The sequence below is a fragment of the Pygocentrus nattereri genome, chromosome 13 (genome assembly GCF_015220715.1).
Source record: "Pygocentrus nattereri isolate fPygNat1 chromosome 13, fPygNat1.pri, whole genome shotgun sequence".
Lineage (NCBI taxonomy): Eukaryota > Metazoa > Chordata > Actinopteri > Characiformes > Serrasalmidae > Pygocentrus > Pygocentrus nattereri.
In genome coordinates this window covers 19,993,863-20,017,615 of record NC_051223.1, presented here as the reverse complement: position 1 = coordinate 20,017,615, position 23,753 = coordinate 19,993,863, and the positions used below count along the sequence as shown (strand labels likewise).

Below are 23,753 nucleotides of genomic sequence, written 5' to 3'. Positions count from 1 at the left end.
TGTGGTTTAGTGCCGCTGAATCCATTCACTTAGTGCAAATTAAAATTGCCCATGCGTTTCCCTAATGTCAACCATGCATCTCCTCTCTCTGAAACATTGATATCTCACAATCACTGGAACAACATAGTACCTGTCTGCTGTCTGTTTTTGCTTTCTACCCCAGCCATTCTGTTTCTCTCCTTGTTCCTACATTCCTGCCCACACTTTGTGATCTACACACAGCCCAAGCAGCCACCCACTAATCAATAGTGACCCTCCTCAGAGTCAGTGTGTAGTGTGCTCTGACATGCACACATTGGTGAATGGACATTCAAATGTATTGAGAGGTTAGTCACGGATGAATTCCTTAGACTGCAAATCAAGAGATAATGCGGACACTCCTCTCTCAACATACTCTGTGATTTTGCATTAACATTATTGATTTCTCTAACCCTGTTCAGCTTTTAACAAGTCGCATCCTTACTGTACAACTTTAAAGGGACTTATTCTGATAGGAAATGTATTTTTAAGTGACAGAGTTAATGAATGTCATTACGACTGCTCAGAGCCCATGAGGAAATCCCTTTGGGAAGCAAAGGCATCTCATTTTGCAGAGAGGATTACAATGGCGAGAGGATGGAAGATGTGTGTTCTTTTTCAGGAGGCATCTGTCTCATTGTGTTTGGAACATTTGGGAACAGATTGTCTCATGTGCAACTGTGAATATCTAGTGTCCCTGAACACGATGAGAAGAAAAAGATTCCTCTTCCTGAATGCTGCTTATAAGAGCAGCACCATGTGCAATACTTCCAGTGCATCTGTTCTCCCAGCCAGGTCAAATCTCTTCAGTGTGCCTTATCTGGTTCTACTATTTTATAGAGGAACAGTTTTCCCCTTGCACCAAACATTACAGTAGTATACGGTTGATGTACAGTGGCCCCAGAAAATATTTGGACATTTGTGTCATACTTAGAAATGTATTGTGTTTGTTGTGTTAGGAAGCAAAATGTCAAACCAAGTGATATTTATTTGAAACAAATAAGGAATAATTTCCTTTTTTGGGGAAGTATTTCTTAAAAAGTGGCTGATGTGTTTCACATTATTGTTGTTTGAGCAGTTTTTTATCATATTTCTGCAGATTTGCATACAAAATGTCTTCGTACATGAGCCCGTCAATGAACGCAAGCTAACGGACACTATTGTAAGAAAAACAGCCCCAGAAATTGACGTTTCAACCTCTATGCAGTCTTAGTATTCTTAGTGCATTCAGATTGGAATTACTCTCCTGGTCGATCATCAGCATTTAGACGCTGTAATTGTTTAACCATTGAGGAACTTCATTAAAGTTTACCAATAGTTAAATGGTTAAGGTGTCCAAATACTAATTGAGGCCACTGTAGCTAACATATAACAGAAGCTTATAACCTAGTCAGCATTAAATCATCGCACCTAGATCATCACATCACCTCAGTAAGCTTGTATACTCAAAAAGACATGCTTATGTGGTTTCTGACTCTATGACCTATTGTTATCTCTATAAATGAACAAAAGTAGGTCCCACTTTATTTTATTAGATGATCGATGTTGAAGGTATTAACAAAGTATATAGTTAAAGTCAGTTGATTCTCATCATTGTTAAGGTTAGTACCAGGGCTGGGCTTAGGAACAGGATCAGGGTTATGTTTAGGTTTTGGGTTGAGGTCAGGGTTAAATCAAGTGTTTTTCACTTTGTAAATACTAGCTGTCATTTAGATTGTGACAACAATTCAGGACAAAAAGACCAGAAGTGATCCAGAATTACTTGGGAGGAAAAGTCTTATTACATTAAGTTACATTAAAAGTTAAGTATGTTTTTCTTGTAGAGTTACTGTTTTAGGGAGAGAAGGTTTTGTTCCAACAGTGAAACTTAATCAGGGTCCTTCTCATATCATAGTGTTGATTCATACTAGTCTTCCCAGGGATGAGAATCACTCGCTATGTCCGTTTCCCTCTTTTCTCTTTCTCTGGCTCGCCTTCTCGTTTTCACTTTCGCTTTCTTCTCACTTTCTCTTTTTTAATGCCTTTCACACTTTCATTCTCTCGCTCCCTCTTTTTCTGCCTTTCTCTCACTGCCTCTTTCTCATTTTCTCTCTCCCTCTTCTTCTCTTTCTTTGTATCTAAATTTCACGATCTTCCTTCACATGCTCCCTCTCACTCTTTTTCTTTCTCTCTCACTCTCTCTTCTGACTTTCTCTGTTTTTCCTCTTTGGTACTGTCTCTCTCTTTCTGTAATTCTCTCTTCTTTTTTCACTTCTTTGTTTCTGTATTCCTCTGTCTTTATCTCCTCGCACTTTCTATTTTTTCTTTTTTCTCTCACACCCCCTCGATCTCGCTCCTTTTTTCTGCCCCCCCCCCTCCTTCCTGCATCATTCTCATTTGTTCTCGCTCTTCACTCTGTGAAGGGGTATGTCTTTGATCAATACTTTTTTTTTGCTGTTAAGCCCTTTTTCCCTACGCCTCTAAATGACCTACTTGTTAATCTCCTTCAGAGTATTGCTCTCTCTCTCTCTCTCTCTCTCTCTCTCTCTCTCTCTGTCTAAAAAGAGAAAGAGAGGGAGCAGAAGAAGTAAGGAAATCTGCAGCAGATTTGCTGCACTCTTATGGCTCAGGAAAATACCGGATACAAAGAATGGGTTCTGTGTGGATTTAATAAATAATAGCTTTGTTTTAGACAGACCGAGCTGTAGCATCAGGACAGATTTAAAGTGCTTTTCTCTTGCAGTACTACTATTAGGATTTTACATAATCCATAATCAAGGCTGATGCCTTTTAACCTTATGTTCTCTATGATGGATTTAACACCCTGTTCCATTCAGGGCCAAAAGCAAAGCATGGTTTTCTTGAATCAGCCCATTTCAATCAATTTTACTTGTAATGTATGTGTTTACTAAAAGAAGCTATACTATTATATAGGTACATAATATACAATATGGCTATCTTTAATATATGCTTTCATAGATGCCATTTTATGTGGATTATTTGGAACATACTGTACGTATGGATGCATTATTCTTATTACATCAAATGTGTGATTTACTTGTCCTGTGAATGATGTATTATTAATATTAAAAGTTATGAATTTCTATGAGCGGGTTAAAATACAGGCAAATATAATAGTGCACTATAAAACTGTACTATAATCCAAAAAAATGGAGCCATAATCTCAGTTTATCCTCAGTCTCATGCATAAAGTGAATTGTTGGCAGCAGAGTGACCCTTATCCTACCCTTAGCCAAAAAAGACAATTCCTCAGTCCAACAGCCAGAATGCTCTGACCTACCATAATGTGCAGTACTATTCAAAAGTAACAGACCACCTTTCGTTTACACAAAAGCCTTACAGCTTCCATTCTTTTGTCAAAACTTGATTTGAGTTTCCCAAAGAAATCTATATGAATATTTTTCCACACCTCTGAAGTTCAGTCTTAGTTTGTGAAAAGCAGAAACTGCAAGCAACTTCTAAGTAATCCCAAATGCATTTTGTGGACTGTGGGGTGTCAGTCCATTGTTTGGAGAATACCAGCAGATTGTTTGCAAATTTTATTTTGTTTTTGTTGGTTTCCTTTTCTGAGTAAGAGCTTCCTAACAGCTACACATCCTTTCAGACTCCGTGTTGAGTTGTCTTCTCACAGTGGAAAGATGGACAGAAACTCCTGTGGATTTTTTCAGATCTGAAGGAAGAGTGGAGCTTGATGTTCTCTCTCTCTCTCAAGGATGAAAGCTTTAAGTGCTGTTTATCTGATGGTGACAGTTCTTAGGAGTTCTGTTTTCTCCTGTATCCCCATAACTTTGCTTTCACTAGTTTTCCTTTGGCCTCCCCTTTTCCTTATGCAAGCTGTTTATCTTATGCATGATGTTTTTTTTTTTTTATATTTCCTCAAAAATGAAAACGCAAAGATTGGAAATGAAAAGAATGCAAGGTGGTCTGTCAGTATTGCACAGCCCTGTTGTTCATTGAAGCCTTTAGATCTGTCATAATTACTCCATTAAAATTGATTCCTTGACTTGATTATTCAAAATGTACCATGTTGAAGAAACACATTATACTGTAATATCATTACTTGCTTACATACTTAATATGTACTAACTATATATTTTACTATATTTATATTGGCTAAATAAGGCCTCACAGCGAGGAGGGCCTGGGTTCGATTCCCCAGCCAGGCGGCCAGGGTCCTCTCTGTGTGGAGTTTGCATGTTCTCCCCGTGTCTGCGTGGGTTTCCTCCGGGTTCTCCGGTTTCCTCCAACAGTCCAAAGACATGCAGTCAGGCCAATTGGACATGCTAAATTGCCCCTAGTTGTGAGTGTGTGAGTGACTGTCTGTGTCTGTCTGTCTGTCTGCCCTGCGATGGACTGGCGACCTGTCCAGGGTGTATCCTGCCTTTCGCCCAAAGACTGCTGGGATAGGCTCCAGCATCCCCCCGCGACCCTGACGGAGAAGCGGCTTAGAAAATGGATGGATGGATGGATGGGATATTGGCTAAATACTTCTGTTCTCTGTTATTGCAAGAAACTGTAAGAAATTGTAGATATTGTAAGAAATGGGTGGACACACCATTTAAACGCTATATGTATGTTTTTATAAATTTTTGCAGGCTTTGTAAAGGCTTTCTAATTTATGTTTTTGTAGTATGGAATCTATGATAGGCAGTGTATGGTTTGTTATTGTTAAGTTGATTGCCTTAAATTGGGTTTATTTTCATTTCACAGGCTTTTTTAAAACTCTCAATTGTTAATGCAAACAATCAGTAGTTTATTCAATTGCTAATATAGTCAGTAGTGACAGCCTGAGTACGTATGTGTTGTAATATATACACGTTGTAATACAATATAATATATACACAATGTATTGTAATACATTAGCTAGACGTAGAAGGAAAAAGTGATTTTTACAGGTTTGTACAGGTGTTTGTTTGTGTAGATGTGTCTCTATACAGAATTTGTTTAGTGTTAAGGCACACAGGGTGGATGCAAGCTAACTGTGTTAATCACCCCTTGCTGTATAGCAGAGTTTATTATTAGCAACCTCAGAGAGGTGGCTCTGTTCCTGCATTAGAGAGCAAGCAAGAGAGAGAAAGAGAGGCCGACTTCTGCACGTGAGCAGTGTGCTGAAGCCATGTGAGGTGAGGAAGGAGAGAGTGTAAGAGTGTAAATTCTAAGAAAGCTTGTTGTTGCCTGTGCTGGTAGACAGAGGGTCTGAGTGGTGGGCTGAAACGAATGATGCTCTCCAAATCCCAGTGAGCACCATGTGTAGTTCTGTCTGATATTGTGGGGGCTAGTTTGCCTGAAGCATGTCTGCTATATTTGGAGAGTAGAGTGGGACAGTGTTAGACACACATTCATCTTCTCTGTGTGTCTTTCTCATCTCCCAATTCTCCAAATTCACCCCCCACCACACCACACACCCCACACCCCACCCCCCACCAAATTAGTCCTCTGATCCTAGACTTCCTCTGATGGGGTGCAAATGCACACCTGAAGACAGCTGCATTCACACCCACAGGCACACTCGCTGTATTGATCAGAAGAGGCTGATGTTTTTACAGGTCTCTGAAGAGCTGTAGCATCTGCTGGTGTGTTGGTAAAAGATGAAGGCAGATGCAGTCTGTCTGTCTGTCTGTCTGTCTGTCTGTCTGTCTGTCTGTCTTTCTCTCTCTCTCTCTCTCTCTCTCTCTCTCTCTCTCTCTCTCTCTCTCTCTCTCTCTCTCTCTCTCTCTCTACCTGCCTATCCATCCATCCATCTACCTGACTGTCTCTGTCTATCTACTCATCTCTCTGTCTGTCTAACTGGAAAGAGAGATTTTCCAGCTGGAAAGAATTGATTTTGTTGTCGGTCTTGTTTTGTGTTCTGCTCCTGTGCCCTCAGTAACTTGGCCTAGAGGAAGTAACTCTTTAGTGGACAGTGCACAGTCCTCCTTTTGTTTGCAGATGTCCTTGTTCTGTTTTGAAGAGATCCAGCTCATTTTTCATCACATTTATCAATTGTGAAATTTACCAATATGGACATTAACATTGAACATCTCTCTCCAGGCAGTTATCAGTGCCATGTCATGTTTTACACAATTCTGATTTGGTTTATTATTAAATAAAATAAATTAAATTCCAGTACAGTTCAGTGTAAAAATGCACTCAATACACAGATGTGGCTGAAGGATCTATTTACATATTAAGGGTATTAAATTAGAGAATTGAACTTGGCCAAAAAGCACATACTTTACTGAATATTATAAAAAGCTTTTTAGCGATTATAACATTCCAAAATCAGTGCAGGTGAAGTGCCACCTTCAAAACAATGCATCGTGAGACGTCAGTGCATTTTTACACCCCTAGTAAACAGCAGTCATGCAGCCATCAACTCCACAGGCTGAATTCCAGATCTAACCCAGTCACTTATTTTGTTTTACTCTTCCATTTTATTGCTGCCCTGTATTTATAGGCTGCTGATCATCCTGCGTGTGGTTTAAAATGCTGATACTGCAAAGCTTACCTGAGCTCGTAGCCTGCTAGACAGTGAGATTAAACCATAATGGCAATGAGCAGATGATGGATGGGGCTTACATAAGCATTTCTTTCCTCTCTGTGAACTCAATCATTTGGGAAACAAAAAGCCTCTAAAATGCATAATTTATTTACATAAGTAATACTTCGCTGGAGAAAAGAGGCTCATCTTACTGTAGACTATAACAGAACGTTCTGTTTCTCTTCCCTGCTATTTCCTAGCAGTGCTCTCATATGAAATGAAGAGAGAGAAGGAGGAGCAGGGAAAGATCAATGTTGGAGGAGACAGTTATCAGATAATAGCATCCTATTGGCTGACAGGGGGGACCATAACACACGGAAGAGTTTATTTGGTAGCCATAGAGACGGTGGGTGCACAGCCAGGCTTGTGTAGTAACTTATGGAGATGTGTGTGGGATGGCAGCTTTATTGTTTTGAGGGTTTCTTTCATCTGGGTAGTTTCTTACGTAAGCTTCCCTCTGAAGGTCACTCCTCTGAATCACTGCCTCAAATTAGCAGATTATTGAGTTGTCAGGATCTTTAGCCTTGCTTCTTGCTCTAATACATAGAGATCTCCTTTGTATTCTTACCTAAGCTTATTTCTATAACAGCCTGGGTCTAAATCAGTCTCTTGTAGGACACTGTGTACATGATTAGCGAGGTTTCTGTTTAGCATTTGCCCACATTGCCTCTGCAGTTGTCTAAAATTAGGTACAGTTTATGATGGTTATGTACATGAGACTCAAGGGGTTTAATGCTGAGGTGAAAAATGTGTCTAGTTCCGCCTTTTTATATTAATTATTATATGACTTTTTATTATATTCTTCTGTGTTAAAAACCAGATTTCTCAAGACTGTTGACTGCATCGATTTTGGTTTGTAAACAACGTGTTCCAACTAAGCTGAGAAATACTAGATTTTAACTATAGTTGCATCACCAACTACTGTTGTGTACAAGTAAAAAAGGAAAGAAAAGGAATATACTTAAATAGTGGAATATGAGAGGGAGTGTGTTAAATAAATAAGAGCACAGCTGTGATTCGGTCGCACATTGTGTATCATCACAGCCATGATGTTATGTGTGATGAAAAAGCTGTGAGGACTGAACACTAAATCTACACTGTACTGAATGTATTCAGTAATGTATTCTGTTACAATACATAAAAGTAACATATTCATGTGTTTAGAATTTGTTTCGATAAGACACATGGGAAGAATATATATTTTTTAAGTATTCTAAAAGTGTTTTCCTGAAAGTATTTTAGTTTTCTGAATGCGTATTCCCAATACTTGTATTCCCTTACATCAACCTCGGGTGTTCTGTTGCTTTTATACAATATAAGATAAAAAATAAATAAGAAAGTAAATAAGTGAATAATTACATCAAATGTGCTTTATTGGAAAATTGGACAAAAAATAGCATTAATTTACATTATGGATACAGTAAAGCTGGTCTTATGTTGGATGTTGACTGGATATTTACCTTTCTCTCTTCAATTTCTCATGAAATAGAAGTCCTAAGTGATCTTATCTGCATTTGTCCACCCTTGAAAAATGAAAAAGAAAAAAAACTTAAAATATCCATTATTAAAGTTTACCAAATTTTTTTACCAACGCTTAGATAATAAGAAACCAATTAAATATATTTCCCATGTGTTCAGCTAAAATAGAGCAAAATCACATCAAATCATTTGTAGTGGCCTGCTACAGATCCCAGTTAAGGGAAGCTGCTCTATTTACTAGAAGTGATTTGATGTGATTTTGCCTTATTTTTGCTAAACACATTGGGAAATAAACCTTAGAAAGACCTTTTTTTCTGAACTATGATGTTCAGTGAAATTTCATGACAGGTTTTTGGAATATATTTGGTTGTAATTTGTTCTCTGTCTTTTCAGGAGCCATAAAATGATGCAGCCTCCGCTTCAGTACTTGCCAGATTAATCTGAATGTTGTTTTGTTAGAACCTGTATGTAAAGCATTTCACAGCCTATGTTGTTTGCCGAATTGTATTCTGATGGTTTCCAGCTAATTTGAGTTTTAGTTGTTCTGCGGTCACATCTGCAGGCTGGAAAGCTTGCGAAAACAGGGGAAAAACACATTTGGAATTTGCCATAGGCCTGCTGTTGCACTCTTCAGTGTTTGACCAGCTTCAGATTGTGCCATCGGAATTAACTGTTCTTTACACTTTTACTCTGGCAAAACAAATTAGTAATAAACGCTTAGTGATTTGAATATGTGTGCAAGCTTATGCAGAAACACAGTGCATTAAACAATATATATAATATGTAAGGCATCAGCATAAGTAAGTTAGGATGAATGTCTGCTTCCGCGTTCATTATGAAGTATTCTCACAATGTAATGGTCAGTTTAAATGATGTACAATGCAGTTACAATGTTTTGACATGGTAGGAAGGGTTTGTATGCTTTCTGTTAGGGCAACAGAGTTTGTCCTTATACTGATATTCTTTCACTTTCATACCTTTAGATTTTGCCATAAAACAGCTCAAACAAAAAGCACAGTTGTGTTCCAATTCAATGCCTTTTTTTATTTCTCTCTCTCTCTCTCCCTCTCTCTCTCTCTCTCTCTCTCTCTCTCTCTCTCTCTCTCTTTGTCTCTCTGTCTCTCTGTCTCTAGTGAGAAGAGGAAGCTCCAGGTGAATATTGTAAGTCCAATTCAATGCAGTATGAATGGGAGGAAGTGTACTGTTGTCGTGGAGACCAGGATCAACCAGTCCCAGCCTGAATTCACCAAGAGCCGATCGGGCTACATCCTAGCGGTGCCAGGAAACTAACGGACGAGAATGAAGAAATGTCTCCTGCTGTAGTGTCTCCTGCTATCATTTGAGACTCAAAATTTAAGTCATAACAAATTTGTCTTGAGCTAGGCAGCATTTTTTTTTTAACCACAGGATATCTGACGAGTAAACTCATTGGAAGGAGTGTCCCAAAGTCTCACATTCCCACTCAGCATAAGATACCTAGTCATGACATTCCAGATGATTCATCCAAAAAACCAAGTGATGCACCTAATTTCCAGAAAGCATCAGTGAGATAATTGATGTCATATTTATTTTATAGCCAAATAAAGGGAAAACATGAATGCAATATTTATGAAAAACATGATATGCAAGTGAAAGTAATGTTTTAATATGCTGGTAAGAGTTTCCTGTTATTTAAAGAGAATATTTTTGTTTTTGATATAGCATTCATTTGGGATGGAGTATAGCTTTGATTTTGGCTTTATGTATATCACAGCTCATAGTGGCCATATAGCAGACGCTAAGACTTGTTCACTACAGGTTTTGTAGAGGGATATGTTGAGCATATCCGTACACTTGCTAAGTGCTCAGAGAGGAGCATTAAAATCTCTCATAATTTAAAAATATTGTCTTGCTATGCATATTTTCAGTTATGCAACTTGCAGATATTGTACGCAGATGTAAAAGGAGATTATATATTGTTCATATACAGATAACAGCTATTCAGTTGGTTATTACATATTGATGCAACCAAAAACCATCAAAAAACAAAGAGCAGGTATTTCCAAAAGGCTGCCATTTCCTCTGGTCGAGATACTGAATGAGTGGCCTACTAGAAATGACTGAAACACTTTGGGTACATGCTCTCAAAGCCAGAATGAGAGTGCTTGTTTTCCATTATTGATCCTGTCCTCAACAGAACAGGGATATGACCATTTGAGTGCCCCGTCATGTTTGCTTTTGCATTAGTAAGGGAAGATGACACATTTAAAAAATAAGAGGACTGTCATATTTACAAAAACTGATTTTATAACAGTGTCACTGGTAGGCACTGGTAGGAATTTGATTATTCTTTTAAGCCAAATGTATGACAATGCTTGTTTTCCACCAAAGCGTACTTGATTATTCCACGCTATTACTTTTATTGTTGACTACACAATATACAGTATGTTCTTATCTACATCTATGGGGTTCAACCTTCCCATTACATACAGTACTAAGTCAGAGACCACCCTTCATTCATTTAATTTCCAGTCAAATAGCCATTCAGTTTGTTTCCTCTTTGAGAGATAGGAGAAAATCAAGCTCAACTCTGGCTTCAGATCTGAAAAAAAAAAAACCACTGTAAAAACACAGTCCTTCCACTGTAAGAAGACAACTCAACACTGTGAGCCTGAAAGGATGTGTAGCTGCCAAGAAGCCATTACTGAGGCAAGTAAACCAGCCAAAACGAAGAAATAAATCAAACAAAGAAGCTGCTAATGTTTTCAGAACAATGGACTGTCCACCCCAGAGTCCAGATCTCAGCATAACTGAATGTGTGGGATTACTTGAGAATTTTCTGAGAGGCAGAAAATGCAACCAACTTCTGAGACTGAACTTTGGAGGTGTGAAGAGCAAAAAAGCACAGATGTTGCCATAAACAGTGGATACATTAATGCTGAACTTGATATTATGTTTAGTTGCTGAGGCTTTTGTGTAATTGTATGTTAAATATGTTTTCTCCTTCATCTTGCTGAAAAATTCCATACTTTATGGCTGTTTTGACTGAACGTTAAATAAAAATGGGTGGTCTCAGTTTTGTGCAGTACTGTTTGTGATCTCTAAAGACAATTTGAGGTCATTAGAGATAAACTCATTGATATAACATGAATGTAGATTGTGTGAGTTCTTGTGTACTAGTGAAAGAAAGAGAGAGAGACAGATAGCGTTGTTGACTCATTAACTAAATTAGGATTGCACGCTTTTGAATGGAAACTCCCAGAGTGTCTGGCCTACTTTTAAAGACAGATTCTGTGAGAGAAGAAGCAATGGGCTCTGAACAAATTGGCTACTGGTCTTCGTTCTGTTCATAAATCAGTTTTATAATTACTGTTTCATTGTAATCTTCTTACTGGGGGTTTTGGGAGAATAAAAAAAAGCTTTAATCAGTGCAGTAGGATCGTGGTATTGGCCAAAATGCTTGCTAGCTTTTCTGTATCTCTCATCAGTAGCATGTGTCTATGTTATTAAAGGTTCTGTGATGATACTGAAATGTATGTATTTGGTTGGATGTTGATTTGACAAAAAGAAGGCTTTGGGCTATATGTGGAGTTTGATGCAGGCTAGTTTGCTATCCTTAGATCCTTTTTTGGCCTAAGCAGTCTACCCTGCTGCTGTGTTCCTCTTTGTCTTGTTCTGTCTATGTAGATGTCTTTACATATGTCTATAAGGAACAATTAATTTGCATTACAACAAAGTAACACCTCACACATTTTCATTTCTCCGCAGTCTGTCATTCCCTTCTTTCTCATCTCCAAGTTCTTTTTCCCTGTGTTTCTGTCTGTAGTGTCTTTTGGCTATTTGCCTGGCTGGGTAAACTGTGCCACCCCGCACAGAGGTTTCAGAATGAGAGTGAGACAAAACACAATGTACCCCCCTGCCATGGGGAGACAGAGCCAGACACTACAGCCTCTTCCATCTCTGTGGCCCTGGCGCTGTGACAGCACTCCCAGCTTACAGATTCATCATTGGTCTGAAGCTACTCAGCAGCAAAGCTGAGAGACTAGCCCTTAGGTGTGGATGTAAATTGACTTCTCCATGTTCCACCGGTCAGTGCATTCTATCGTAGCTGCTGTTGTGAGGTTGGGCAAGCTTAACAAACACCAATTGTACTGGATAAGTAAAACTTAATCAGAATGCAGAAATTCAGTGTGTTGTTCATTTCAAGTGAGATATTGTTTGTGCACATTTGAAAATGATCACACATTTTTGTAAGTGAATGTGCTCTAAAGTCAGTCGTACACTGTGTGATTATAGCAGTGTTGTTCTTTGGTGAGTCACACAAACTGTTGTTTACTGAAAAAGCATACAAATTATATATATTATACACAGTGCATATATACACTGTATGAAAACGCTTGGTCCAAGTTACCTGAAACGCAGCCTTGAGAGACAACTCGTTCTATGGACAATTTCAAATAAAGCTGTTCCAAAATAACCCTGAGTAACTGAGCTACAGCAGCAGTGCTAACTTCTAAAACCTGGTGATGTACAGGGTAGGACAGATAGGGTGTCCTATCTTCAGCCAGTTTTACCAAGACTGTTAACATCATTTATACCTCCATATTCTAGTCTTTTTTCACCTCCGGTTTACTATCCTATGTTCCTTCACCCATACTGGAGACGTGGTCGTGACATGCTCATATTGGCACGGCTGCAAATGCAGTGTCATTGCCATTTGAACACAATTTCAAATTCCATGCTTTGTTTGTTTTTTGAAGTGAAAGTAAGTTCAGATGTCCTCTGCAAGGAGCAGGCTAAAATATGGCATGTTTCGATTTATTTGCTGATTTTAAAATATTCGAAAAGAATATGCTAAATTTAGTAAACATGCCCCCCAATATGCTCGATTTAGTAAATAAATCCTATTTTTACATTAAAATGTGCAGAAGTGATGTGATTAACAACTTATTCTCATTAACAAAACATGTTAATTGACCAGAGGCACCAAAATTTTGCATACGACTTTATAGACCACATAATAAGTGTACCCCTCCTTTAAAATGGACACTTAATGTAATGTAGCAATGTAGCAGATGTAAATTTTAAATTCAGTAGGTTGAAAGGGATAAAGCTTGTCCAACTGGCAACGGTTGCTACGAAAGAATGCTTTTGTGAGCGAAGCATGGATAGGTCCATTGATCATAGGCTGTTTTTCCTGATGGCTGTTCAGTGTGATCTCAGTCAGAAAAGCACTCATTAACTAAAGCATCCCTTGATTTTGAGTAGTGGGTTGAAATTGTGAGGTGTAAATATAGCAGGATTTTTTTTGTTCTGTCTTTTTTATTTATTTACATATATATGTATGTGTATATGTACGTGTGTGTGTGTGTGTGTGTGTGTGTGTATATATGTGTGTGTGTGTATGTATATATATATATATATATATATATATACACACACACACACACACGTATATATATACACCACACACACAAAGCCTTGTATCTCCAGAATGATGACATTACAAGAGAAGGAAAAAACATAATCTACTTTTAATGTAAGTCAATGTAACAATTTAGAGCCATTTCTTTCAGTCCATCACAAAATTTACACACAATGTAAAGAGAAACAGGTATTTTCAAATTATGTCTTTACTGAAATGCAAGAAAAATGGAGATGTGAAGTTTTGTTCCAACAGCTGTGATATATAACACGCTTTCAGCATAATTTCTGTTAACTTATGATGGACGTAGGCCAAAAAGACCCCTGCCAAGTCTTCGTTATTAGCCAGTCTCCTTTGATACTCTGCACTTTTTTTCTGTGTTCAGTACATTAACAGACACTCTTTACCTGTTCATTAATGGCATATGTCGATCTTTACCATCACCTTATCAAAGAGAGCCTTGAGTACTGTTTAGTTGTATGAAATTGTGTTATAGTTGTGTCTGTTCATGGTGGTGATCTTTTCCTTTGTGGTGATTTCTCTGATGTAATCAAAGTGCCGAATAGTTTTTAGCCCCAGGAAGACAAGTCAGCCCCGTTACGTTATTTGCTCTAATATGTATAATTTTGCTGTTTAGTCAATACTTTGCAGCTGAAAACATCATATGTGCCTTATTGTGTATTTCATATATTTAATTAACACATTAATGTTATTTGTAAAAGTAATGCAGAATTTACCCAAATAAAAGAGAACACTATGAATGTTTTCTGTCTGTTTCTCTTATGAACCAAATCTTTTTCACTTGTACTGTCACAATTATTTCATGTATTCACATCATGTGTCACATTATTGTCATGTAAACAATGTAGGTTTCCTCCTATTCAAACTTTAGTTAAAAGCCATTTATTTTGCAAGTGAGTTTTTCTTCAGGAATCAGAAATACAGATCTTGTATAATTACCCGATGTATTTGGTCAGTTTTTTTGTTTTGTTGTTTTGTTGTTTGTTTTTTTTGCTTAGTTTTTTTGTTGTTTTTGTAAATACCACTGGGGTTGTTTGACATGCTGTACCAAATATCACTGCTCAAATAAACATGCCCTTGAAGCTCCTAATCCAAGACCTTTGCTTCCAGATGGTGATGTAATGTGCGTGTGGATATTTTGTGGTTTGTGTCAGATTGCTCATAAATCCTGCTGGAACAGCTGTGTTAGCCACCAATGCTACCGATGACGTTTGAACATGTCAAATCCTCTCACTGCCAGTTAGAGTCATGACGACAGCACTTTCGCTGCCTGATCTTTCAATCGGCACGGTTAGTGCGCTGATGAGGCTTATCCGCCTTCTCGCACTCTTAATCCCAGCCATATCTCACACAGCCCTGCCACTGCAGTCCGGTACTTCACCAGCCTGAGATTCATGCCTGCTGAATACCTGTTAGTCTGGTTGCTGCTGCTGTGGCTGAATAGTGCAGTGAATTGTGAAGCATTAATATTGACAGTACATAATTAATTATATCTTAATTATTAATGACGTTGATTTTTAGTTGCAGGGCAAAGGCAAGGCAAACATCAGACATGAGTCTGCAAAAGCATTGGAGTGAACGCTGTAGCCCAAAATGTTCCTTTGTTTTGGGTTAGGAATGAAATAATGTGAATTCCATAAGAACGGAATAGCTATTCTAGACTGTAATTGTTAAAATTGAGCTTATTTTTCAAAATAACTGTTAAACATAACAAATAGCTACAATAACAAAGAAGGATGAACTTAAAGTTGTACTATGTAATATATATGTTCAAATTGAAAGAGGTAGCATTGCTGAGTCAGGAGAAAAAACGTGGAGGTACGTGCTAGCTAGTAGGTGGACTTGGCATTGACTACATTTTGAGAAATTCAGGCATCAGAATATATATATAGTTGTCAGAAGAAAACCTTGTATCTCCATTTTTGATGTTTTGACATAGTTTGAAAATACCTATTACCCTTTACATTGTGTGGAAATTTCATAAAGAATGGACCAAAAGAAAGCATCCAAAATGACTTGGAATAAAGTCTGGTTCCATTGACTTACATTAAAATGTTTTTTCCTTCTCCTGTAAAGTTGCCATTTTGGAGATACCAGGGTTTCTTCTGACAATGATAGAAAGAGAATAATATGTGACAAAGGCAATATTTTGGGGTGAAAACAAATAATTATGGCCACACTTTTGTGCATCTTTAACGATCAGTGCATTTTATTTTCCATCACAGTACAAAAATAAATAAAAATAAGCAGAACCAAACTGAAAAAAGTTCAATTACAGCAACAGATTTTGTCTTATTTTTTAAAAGAATGTAAATGTTACAGTTCGGTACCCTGCCCACCCACCAGTCAAACTCCAGTCCATGTTGTATTCTCCTCTAAAAAGCATTGCCTAGCATTCTCCCCAGACCCTCATAGGAAAAAAAATGACACACTCCTCTATACAAATCAACTCTCACACACTCACGCACACATGCAGTCACTGAGAGTGCCTCTCCTTTTTTAAGACTTGTAACACTGTCTCTTTTTTTGTTCTACAAAGAAATATGCGACGAGATACAGAAAAAAAATGACCACTGAAATCTAGTACGTTTCTTTTTTGTCTTTTTTTTTTACGTTTTAAAAGTGTTTTCTCTCCTTTACAAATGACAAGTCAGTGATGTACATGGGGGGAAAAATGGCACATCGTTGTGAAGTGGTGGCAACTCATGGCAGGCAGCGAAGGAGGACTCCCCTGTATTAGTCCCAGAGATTTAAAGCCCCTTCAGTTTCCTCTGAGCAGAATCCGAAGAAAAGTGCTAGTCCCTATGGCGCTACTCAGCAGTCTTATTTGAACCACTCAATGTACATTAGCAACCACATTACTGCCTCTTACATCCTCCACTCCATTCCTGTATGCCCTCTGTCACACATAACAAGGCAGCAGTAAGGACAAAAGCATGCCAGTCTTTCACACGTTCCGTAGTTTCAGGGCATTGTTCGCACCAAACGGCCATCACAGATAATCATACTATATAGGGATAGATGATCGTGTCTGTTTATGTGATGTTTTCCACTTTTTTTTCTAACTCTGTAAAGAAATCTGAGATACACAACTACTAAAAGAAAGCATGCGTAGTTTATCACTGCTGACATGTTTACAAAGCGGGCAATTAGATATCGATCTTCTGTAAACTCCTCGTGATGACAATGTAATTACACATACCTAAAATTACACAGAAATGTTCCTTCTAATCACTTCCTTGTCACCCTTGCAGCATCTGACATCATCACAATCGCAATTATCCAATTTCAGAACAAAAACATAGGCACTATGCCCACAGAATAGAATCCCAGCCTTGGATAACTGTTTCATTCAGTGACATTTCGGTGACAAAGCTCCACATGTCAGGGTTTTTTTCCAAGCACGGCCTGTCCAGCTAAAATCCTGCTTATCAGGACAGAGGTCGAATAGACTCGTCCCACAACCTCATCTCATCCCGTCCACTGCAGGGAACCTTGTTCCTTTAGTGTCTGGCTTATGTTGGTAATCGCTCTCACAGGCTGTCATTTTCCACGGTGACATGAAATGACTAAAGACAGAAACAGGCTGCCTGTGAATGATTGCTTTTCCTTAGATTGATATGTGGGACATCCCAGCAGTTAAGAACCCGAATGGGCCTATGCTGTAGGTCAGAATGCGAATGGTCTCAGGTATTTCTAGCTTAGCCTGAAACCAACAGTCTCTTCGTTGTGTTACTGATGAAGTACCCTTGGCGATGCTCAGATTTGAAATTGATTTTCAACTAAGCTCCCAGATGTAATATCCTTAGCCAAATCCTTCAAATGTATATTTGCATCAACTACAATCTTCATTTCCACCAAAGGTAATCACATTTACTACAAATCATCTACGTCTAAATGCTACACATGAAAGTAGCCATTGTAGCAGGAATTTGTACAATACAATACTACATTTGAAAAAAAAAATACAAGGGATGTGCTAAGAGAATAAATAAACAGCAATAAATTAAGAGCAGATATTCTTGGTTTTAATGAACCGTTTCAAAGGGCGACCTCCTTTGGTGTGTTTCTTAGACCTACATGATTTTCATCAAATGTATGGCACTGTTTTTGTAAAATTACACTGAGCTTTAGTATTATTATTGTTGTTATTATTACATTGCCTTTTTTCCCTATGGACTTTTGCTCAAACTAGACTGTGACACATTTAAGACAACAAAACAACTAAAGATACTTTGTAAGATCATGGCTCATTGTAGCAAGCATAGCTAAATAAACTAGATTTTTAAATAGCATTCCCTAAATGCAAATGCGGTTGGTTCTAAAACTTCAATGGAAAGAAGTAAATCAAATATTTTATGCCTTCAAAACACCATACAAATTGCATGGCACACATGCATTCGGTTATATGTCCGAGTAAAAAAGAGTGAGAAACAGGTAAATCAATGGATAAAGCTCCAGAGGTGCACACCCAAGGAGAGTATAATATCCGCTTAATTCTATCCATAGATGAAAATAAAGTAGGTCCTTCATTCCTGTGTGCGTTACACCTTCAATCTGTAAAACTGCACCGTGCAGTGATGACACTTTCTCAAAAATCATCCAATTGTGGCATCCAGGAACTCTCTAAAGACATACATGAATATACATATATATACAGACACATCATTGGAGTGAGCCTCATCCTTCTTGTGGACACAGACATGTTTAGACATACTGCTACTATAGCCAAAGTGCGTATCATTCAGTGAACATCCAACAGCATGGCCGCAGTAAAGGAGTGTACACCCTCTGCTTTTTAATCAAAGTCTCAGTCCTTGTTGTCAGCAGAGTCTGACAGAGGCCTTTTCCTCAAAAGGCAGTGCAGTATCTCCAGTAATCAGTGGCTAGCTAGACAGCAGCAGGAGGCCTCTCCACATTCATAGCTGTAAATTGGTGTTCCTACTGATGTTTTCTTGTCGTTTTGTTTTTCTGTATTTGTGACCTTGTTAGTTTTTGTCTGCGATTTGGGATTTTGACTATTTGAGACTTCTTTGCTGCATCCAGGTCTGGCATTTCTGTTGTGAGGGGGAACCCAAGCCTTTGTCATACAAACTGCACTGGTAACCATTGAACATATACTCTTAAAAATAAAAGTTCCTTCATGGTTCTTGGTCTGGATGAATGGTTTTATGAAACACCTTTAATTGGTATAGAACTCTCTTAAAATATTTAAAAGGTCATATACAAAAAATGGTTCTTTGAAGAACTATTCATTAGGGAACCAGAAGTTAAGCAGAAAATCCAGAAAATCTTCTCTAGCATTGCTCCCAAAAACTCCCTTTTTGGCACCTTTATTTTTAAGAGTGTATGGATCAATTTGTGTAATAATTGAATACTTACTGAACACCTGTAATACAGAATCTTCCACTTAAATATTTGCCTATTGAGATTTGTCAATCCATTCACTTAGAAACCCATTCAAGAATGCCAGACTAGGATGCAGCTCCACTCTAAAACACTCTTCAGCGCTCCCTCACCGGTCCAGCCCAATAAGTAAACGGCTCCTCTCCTCCTCCTTCTGGCTCTCGTTCTTGAGGTCTGCGAAGACCTGGGTGAAGTAGTGTGGGTCTGAGTTGATCTGCAGCATCTTGGCACTCATCAGGTTGATTATGGACAGACAGCGGTCCCAGAAGGTCTCCTTTGAGCTTTCTACAAGGAATGGCTTGAGAGGGTAGGAGATTTCATTGCCCATGTAGGAGTAGGACAAGTAGAGGCAAGTGAGAAGCACAGCCTGCAGCTCATGTTCTGTGGCCACTTCTGAGGAGACTACATCCCGACAGAGCATGTAAACAAACACCACATTGGCCGGAGTGATGAAGCCTTGGTCTTGCCAGCCTTGCAGAAGTAGGGAACGGTCCACACTGCGCAGCCATAACACTGGGTCAGTGGGGGAAAGGTGTTTGAGGCGGTAGCATCTCCGGCACAGGAATTCACCCAGGCAGCGCAGGAGCTCACTGGTTGAAGCTTGGACAATCACCCTCTTGGGTGTCCCAGGTGCCACGTTGGAGCTGGAGAGTGGTGCTTTCTTGACAGAGGAGGCCACATTATTAGAGCTTTTGGAGCCTTGGTTTGATGGGCTTGACTGCTCTTGAGTGAATGTAGACAGGTTGGCACAAGACTGTGACTTCTTCAGGTTCTCATTGTTCAGGTGGGTGACATTGTTCTGGTAGGTGGTGTTGGGCTGCACCTTCTTAGAGCCCTTTTTCTTGGCAGAAACAGCTACTATCCTTTTCCACGGCAACACGCTGATGAGCGAGTGACGCTTCAGGTTCTTGTCTTTGGCGTTCTTGCTGTTTTGTACAGCCGTGTAATGGCCCACCGTGGCTGGGCCATCTTCAAATAGGGCTGCCTTCCGGTAGCTGGGAGAGAGAGACAGGACGGTTCCCATGGTGCCAGAAGAGAATGGGCAGAGTCTCTAGGTTAGGAGACGACTACAGAATGTGCCTGGAGTTGAGGGTCCTGCCTCACTGCTGCCACAATTGGAGACCCAGAACCAGGCTTAGTGTAAGTTCGGCATCAAAATCTGAATTATTGATCAGCCTGAAGTAGATGGATGCAGGCCAAACCAGTTCCTTCCTTGATCCAGAATTCTATTGCTGCAACACCTGAAAATGAAATAGAAATTTTATTACTAACAATGGAAATGCCACTAGCAATGGAGTAACTGTAGCATTCCTATTGAAAATCTCATGTAGAATATGGTAACTTATACTTTGAACTGAAGACTGTAAGATATTGGCCATATTTTAGGATGTTAGATGTATTAATTTGCCACAAAAATAATATGGCCTTCTTCTGTGACTGCATACAGTTAATTACCTTTGCATTATGTTAATGATTACCATGAATAATATCATGTTAGGCCGCCATATTTAGACCAACCAAATATTGATCTGAACGGAAACCACTTAGCCATTTTGCTATACCAGTACTACATTAGTACTTGACTTAAATACACTGTATGTCCAAAAGTATCCAGACCATCTACACTTTCTAGTAAATGTATTGACTTATTTTAAGGTACACTTCATAGTAAACAGTGCAACTAGAATACGACGCATTGGACCAGGCACTCAAAAACCTAAAATCACCATTCCCAAGGCCAAACCTCAGCTAGAGAGATATAAAGCCCCACAGCCTTAGGCTGCGAAGCATTGAAACTACTTTCTCTGGAACACCATGAAATACCTTTAGAATGAGATGGTGTGGCATTTTGTTATCCAGAACTAATCATCCAACATCAGTACCTGACCTCATTAATGCTCTTGTGGTTGAATGCAACCAAATCTTTACAGAAATGTTCCAACATGTAATGTAAAGCCTTCCCAGAAAAGTAGAGGCTGTTATTACAGCAAAAGGGGGCCAAGTCTGCATGAATACTCTTGTTTTTGGTGAAAATATGGGATGAACAGGTGTTTTTGGATGTATCATTTATGTAGTGTAAACACATTCAAATATAAAATCCACATGAAATGTTTTCAATGTAAACTTAACCAACTAATGAGCTATAGCAAAACTGTCTAGATAATCTTTTAGTAAATAATATAAAAAAATGGCAAAACTGTATCACTACCTCGCTGCAAACACGTCCATTTCTTGGTTATTTTGCATTGTCTTTGTTCCACATTGTCTGACAGTCTAACACCATAACAGCGGCGAGTGCTGCTTCTCACATGCAGAAATCCACATATGGAGTTCCCTTAGAAATCTTTCTCCAGACCTAATATAACCTCTAATCCCTGGATGAAATACTGTACACCCTAAAAATTGTTGTCCGAGGGCTCTTTAGTAAAGGCAGTGGTCATATATAGAACCATGAACACTCAAAGAACGACTTGAATGCATACGTTGTCCTTTACATGGTTAAAAGGTTCTTCTTTTTGGTGGAAAATCTGTTTTATGTGGTTCTATTTCTGTATAGCGCCACAAAGGGCTCTGCTACTATTGCCAGTCATAGAACCTACACTCTAGACTACACTGTAAAAAGAGTTAGAAAGACGGTACTAAATAATTCTTGGCATGGATGCAGAGCTCTAATGAAATATTTGAACATTTTAGTTATCACCTTTTCATTATGAGGAGATTCTTTACACTCTGATAAGGTGCTTCACACTCGCACATCATATGAAAATGAGCCCCTAAGAACCAACTAACGAAAGCTGCTTCTTCTAAGGCATTAGGGTCCCTGGCATTGCTCCAAGAATCCTTTTCAGCATCCTTTTTTGTACTGTAATAACTGTGCAATTATCTGTCTGGCTGTTTTTAACAAAGCTGTTGTTACGTGTAGGTCTTAACGCAGGGGCGTGAATTCTCTATCAATCCACCCTGCAGGCTTTACAGTGGAAGCACAGAAAGTAAACATCTGATTCACTCCAGTAGAAAACACAGATGCACTTAAACTTCGCAAACAGGTACTGATGTTATAGATGTGGCGAACAGCTACGGTCTGTCGTGCCTACAGGGCCTGATGTTTCGTGGAAATGATGCTGGTCGATGGGTTGCAGCATTTTGGAAATATTTCTACATGCCGCTCCCTGTTTAAGATGGCAGATAATTGTTTTGCTCTAAAATAAGGCAGGACGGTGCTGAGGGGCATTATTCCAGCGTTCGCCCCCCTCCGGCTTTTGGTTAATCTCTCGCTGCTGCAGTGAAGGATGGAGTGCGCCGCTGTCCAGGGTCCTGAAAATGTGCGACGCTCATAATACAGTAATATTCGCTGATGGGTGTAGGCCCGTCTAAACCACCGCTCGTGTGAGATTTACTGTTATTTATCCAGCAGTTCGTAACAGCGGATCAACAAACATCTGGGTTCAGAGATGCTCCAGCCTCTCATGTTTACATCACCCTCCGCTGAATAGAATAATAACGGATAAACATGAAAGTAGATCGAGCTCAACTACAACATGTCACTAACCTGAGCGCCCCTCGAACGCAGCTCTGGGTGTAGGATATGCACGGATTTTGTCCCGAAAGCTGTGAATTGCACTTACTGTATTCTTTCCCCCGCGACGATGTGGCTATGAGGAAAGCAGAGCCGCAGTAATGGCCGTGTCTCTGTATCCTCCGATACGCTGCGCATCAAGGTGACACGAGAGGAGCCACATCAAGGAATGCGATCCAAATAACAGGAATGGCAGGAATGAAGCTGAAATAACTTCAAATCATAATCCAAGATGAGCGGAAAACAAGGAGAGGACAGGGGAAGATCCGCGCGGCTGTGCAGAGGAGCGTGCCCGCGCTGCTGCGCTGCGCTGATACTGAGTGCGTGTGTGCGTGTGTGTGTGTGCGTGTGTGTGTGTGTGTGTGTGTGTGTGTGTGTGTGTGTGTGTGTCGTACACAGATGCTGAGACTGAGAGGCTGGACGGTTCACAGCGGGACAGCGCCGCTCTCTGCTCTTTCCTCACTGCTGTTCCCCACAACTCCACCCAAGCGCTCAGCACCGCCGAGGTCTAAACACAACACTTCAGGCCTAAAATCGGACCCTGGCTACTGCTCTCTGTCAGCCAACAGCGCTGTCATTTCTACAGAAACAGAACATATTACCTGTTGGTGGCCGATCGATTGCTCTTAGGGCTGTGGTGGTGTTGCTGGGACTGGAAGCACAGTGGGCATATATAACCGGTCAGTACATTCTGAGGTCCGCATAGGCTAAGAATGATGGCATTTTCCATGTTAAACCAAATTAAGAGCCCCTGTCATCGGCTCAAAGAGTGTGATGTGGTATGTAATCACACATAATCGATGTGTCTAAAAACGTCTGTTCGAACTCACAGAAAGCAAAAAAAATATTTTGACATAATAAACAAACAAAAAAAAAACCTACAGCAGTTTAGCTCCTTATAATGAATGATGTTTCAGTCCAGACTGCTTTACTCATACAGCCAATTAGAACAGAGTTCATTCGCATCTATCAGCCTTAAAGCCTTAAAGCCACAGAAACAGCCTGTTTAATTGAGTTGGAAATGGTCATGAAAACATGAGTTATGACTGTTTGACTATGAAAAAAAAATACCATTAAAAATGTAAAGCAATGGCCTTTAAAAACATATTGATTGTTTAGATTTGCCCGGGATTTTTTCCAAAGGAAAAATGCACCTATTCTGATCAATAAAGAAATGAATATTTGAGATCTGTGGATCACTCAGTGGTGAAGTGACTATCTGTGCAACGCACTACAACACCCACAACACACCCCTAGTGTGTACTGCAGGTCGCAGGTGATTGTGGGTCTGCAGAGACCCTCCCACAGGCTCCCATATCAGTGGAGTC

At 39.4% G+C, this 23,753-nt stretch overlaps 2 protein-coding genes across 3 annotated transcripts in view; one reads left to right on the top strand and one right to left on the bottom strand.

Annotated features, from left to right (window-relative positions):
• myo1d (myosin 1D) overlaps positions 1–11,532 on the top strand; it is a 111,579-nt gene extending 100,047 nt beyond the window's left edge. The window contains exon 22 of the mRNA XM_017695921.2: positions 9,151–11,532. Within this exon, the coding sequence (XP_017551410.1) occupies positions 9,151–9,307 (157 nt within the window). The 3' untranslated portion in view covers positions 9,308–11,532. The remainder of the gene's footprint in view (positions 1–9,150) is intronic.
• A 4,427-nt stretch (positions 11,533–15,959) lies between these two features.
• cdk5r1b (cyclin-dependent kinase 5, regulatory subunit 1b (p35)) lies at positions 15,960–23,158 on the bottom strand. Of its 2 annotated transcripts, none has more exons than XM_017695920.2 (2): positions 23,028–23,158; positions 15,960–20,089 (listed from the first exon to the last, which is right to left on the bottom strand). In XM_017695920.2, the coding sequence occupies exon 2, from the start codon at positions 19,870–19,872 to the stop codon at positions 18,958–18,960; it is 915 nt and encodes a 304-aa protein (XP_017551409.1). In that variant the 5' UTR covers positions 19,873–20,089; positions 23,028–23,158; the 3' UTR covers positions 15,960–18,957. The 2 variants fall into 2 exon arrangements, with proteins under 2 accessions (XP_017551409.1, XP_017551408.1); XM_017695919.2 differs by lacking the exon at positions 23,028–23,158 and adding an exon at positions 22,475–22,791.
• Positions 23,159–23,753: the final 595 nt, after the last annotated feature.

Excerpts from the sequence above, each read along its gene's own strand:
- cdk5r1b (XM_017695920.2), bottom strand. The coding sequence starts at position 19,872 with ATGGGAACCGTCCTGTCTCTCTCTCCCAGCTACCGGAAGGCAGCCCTA.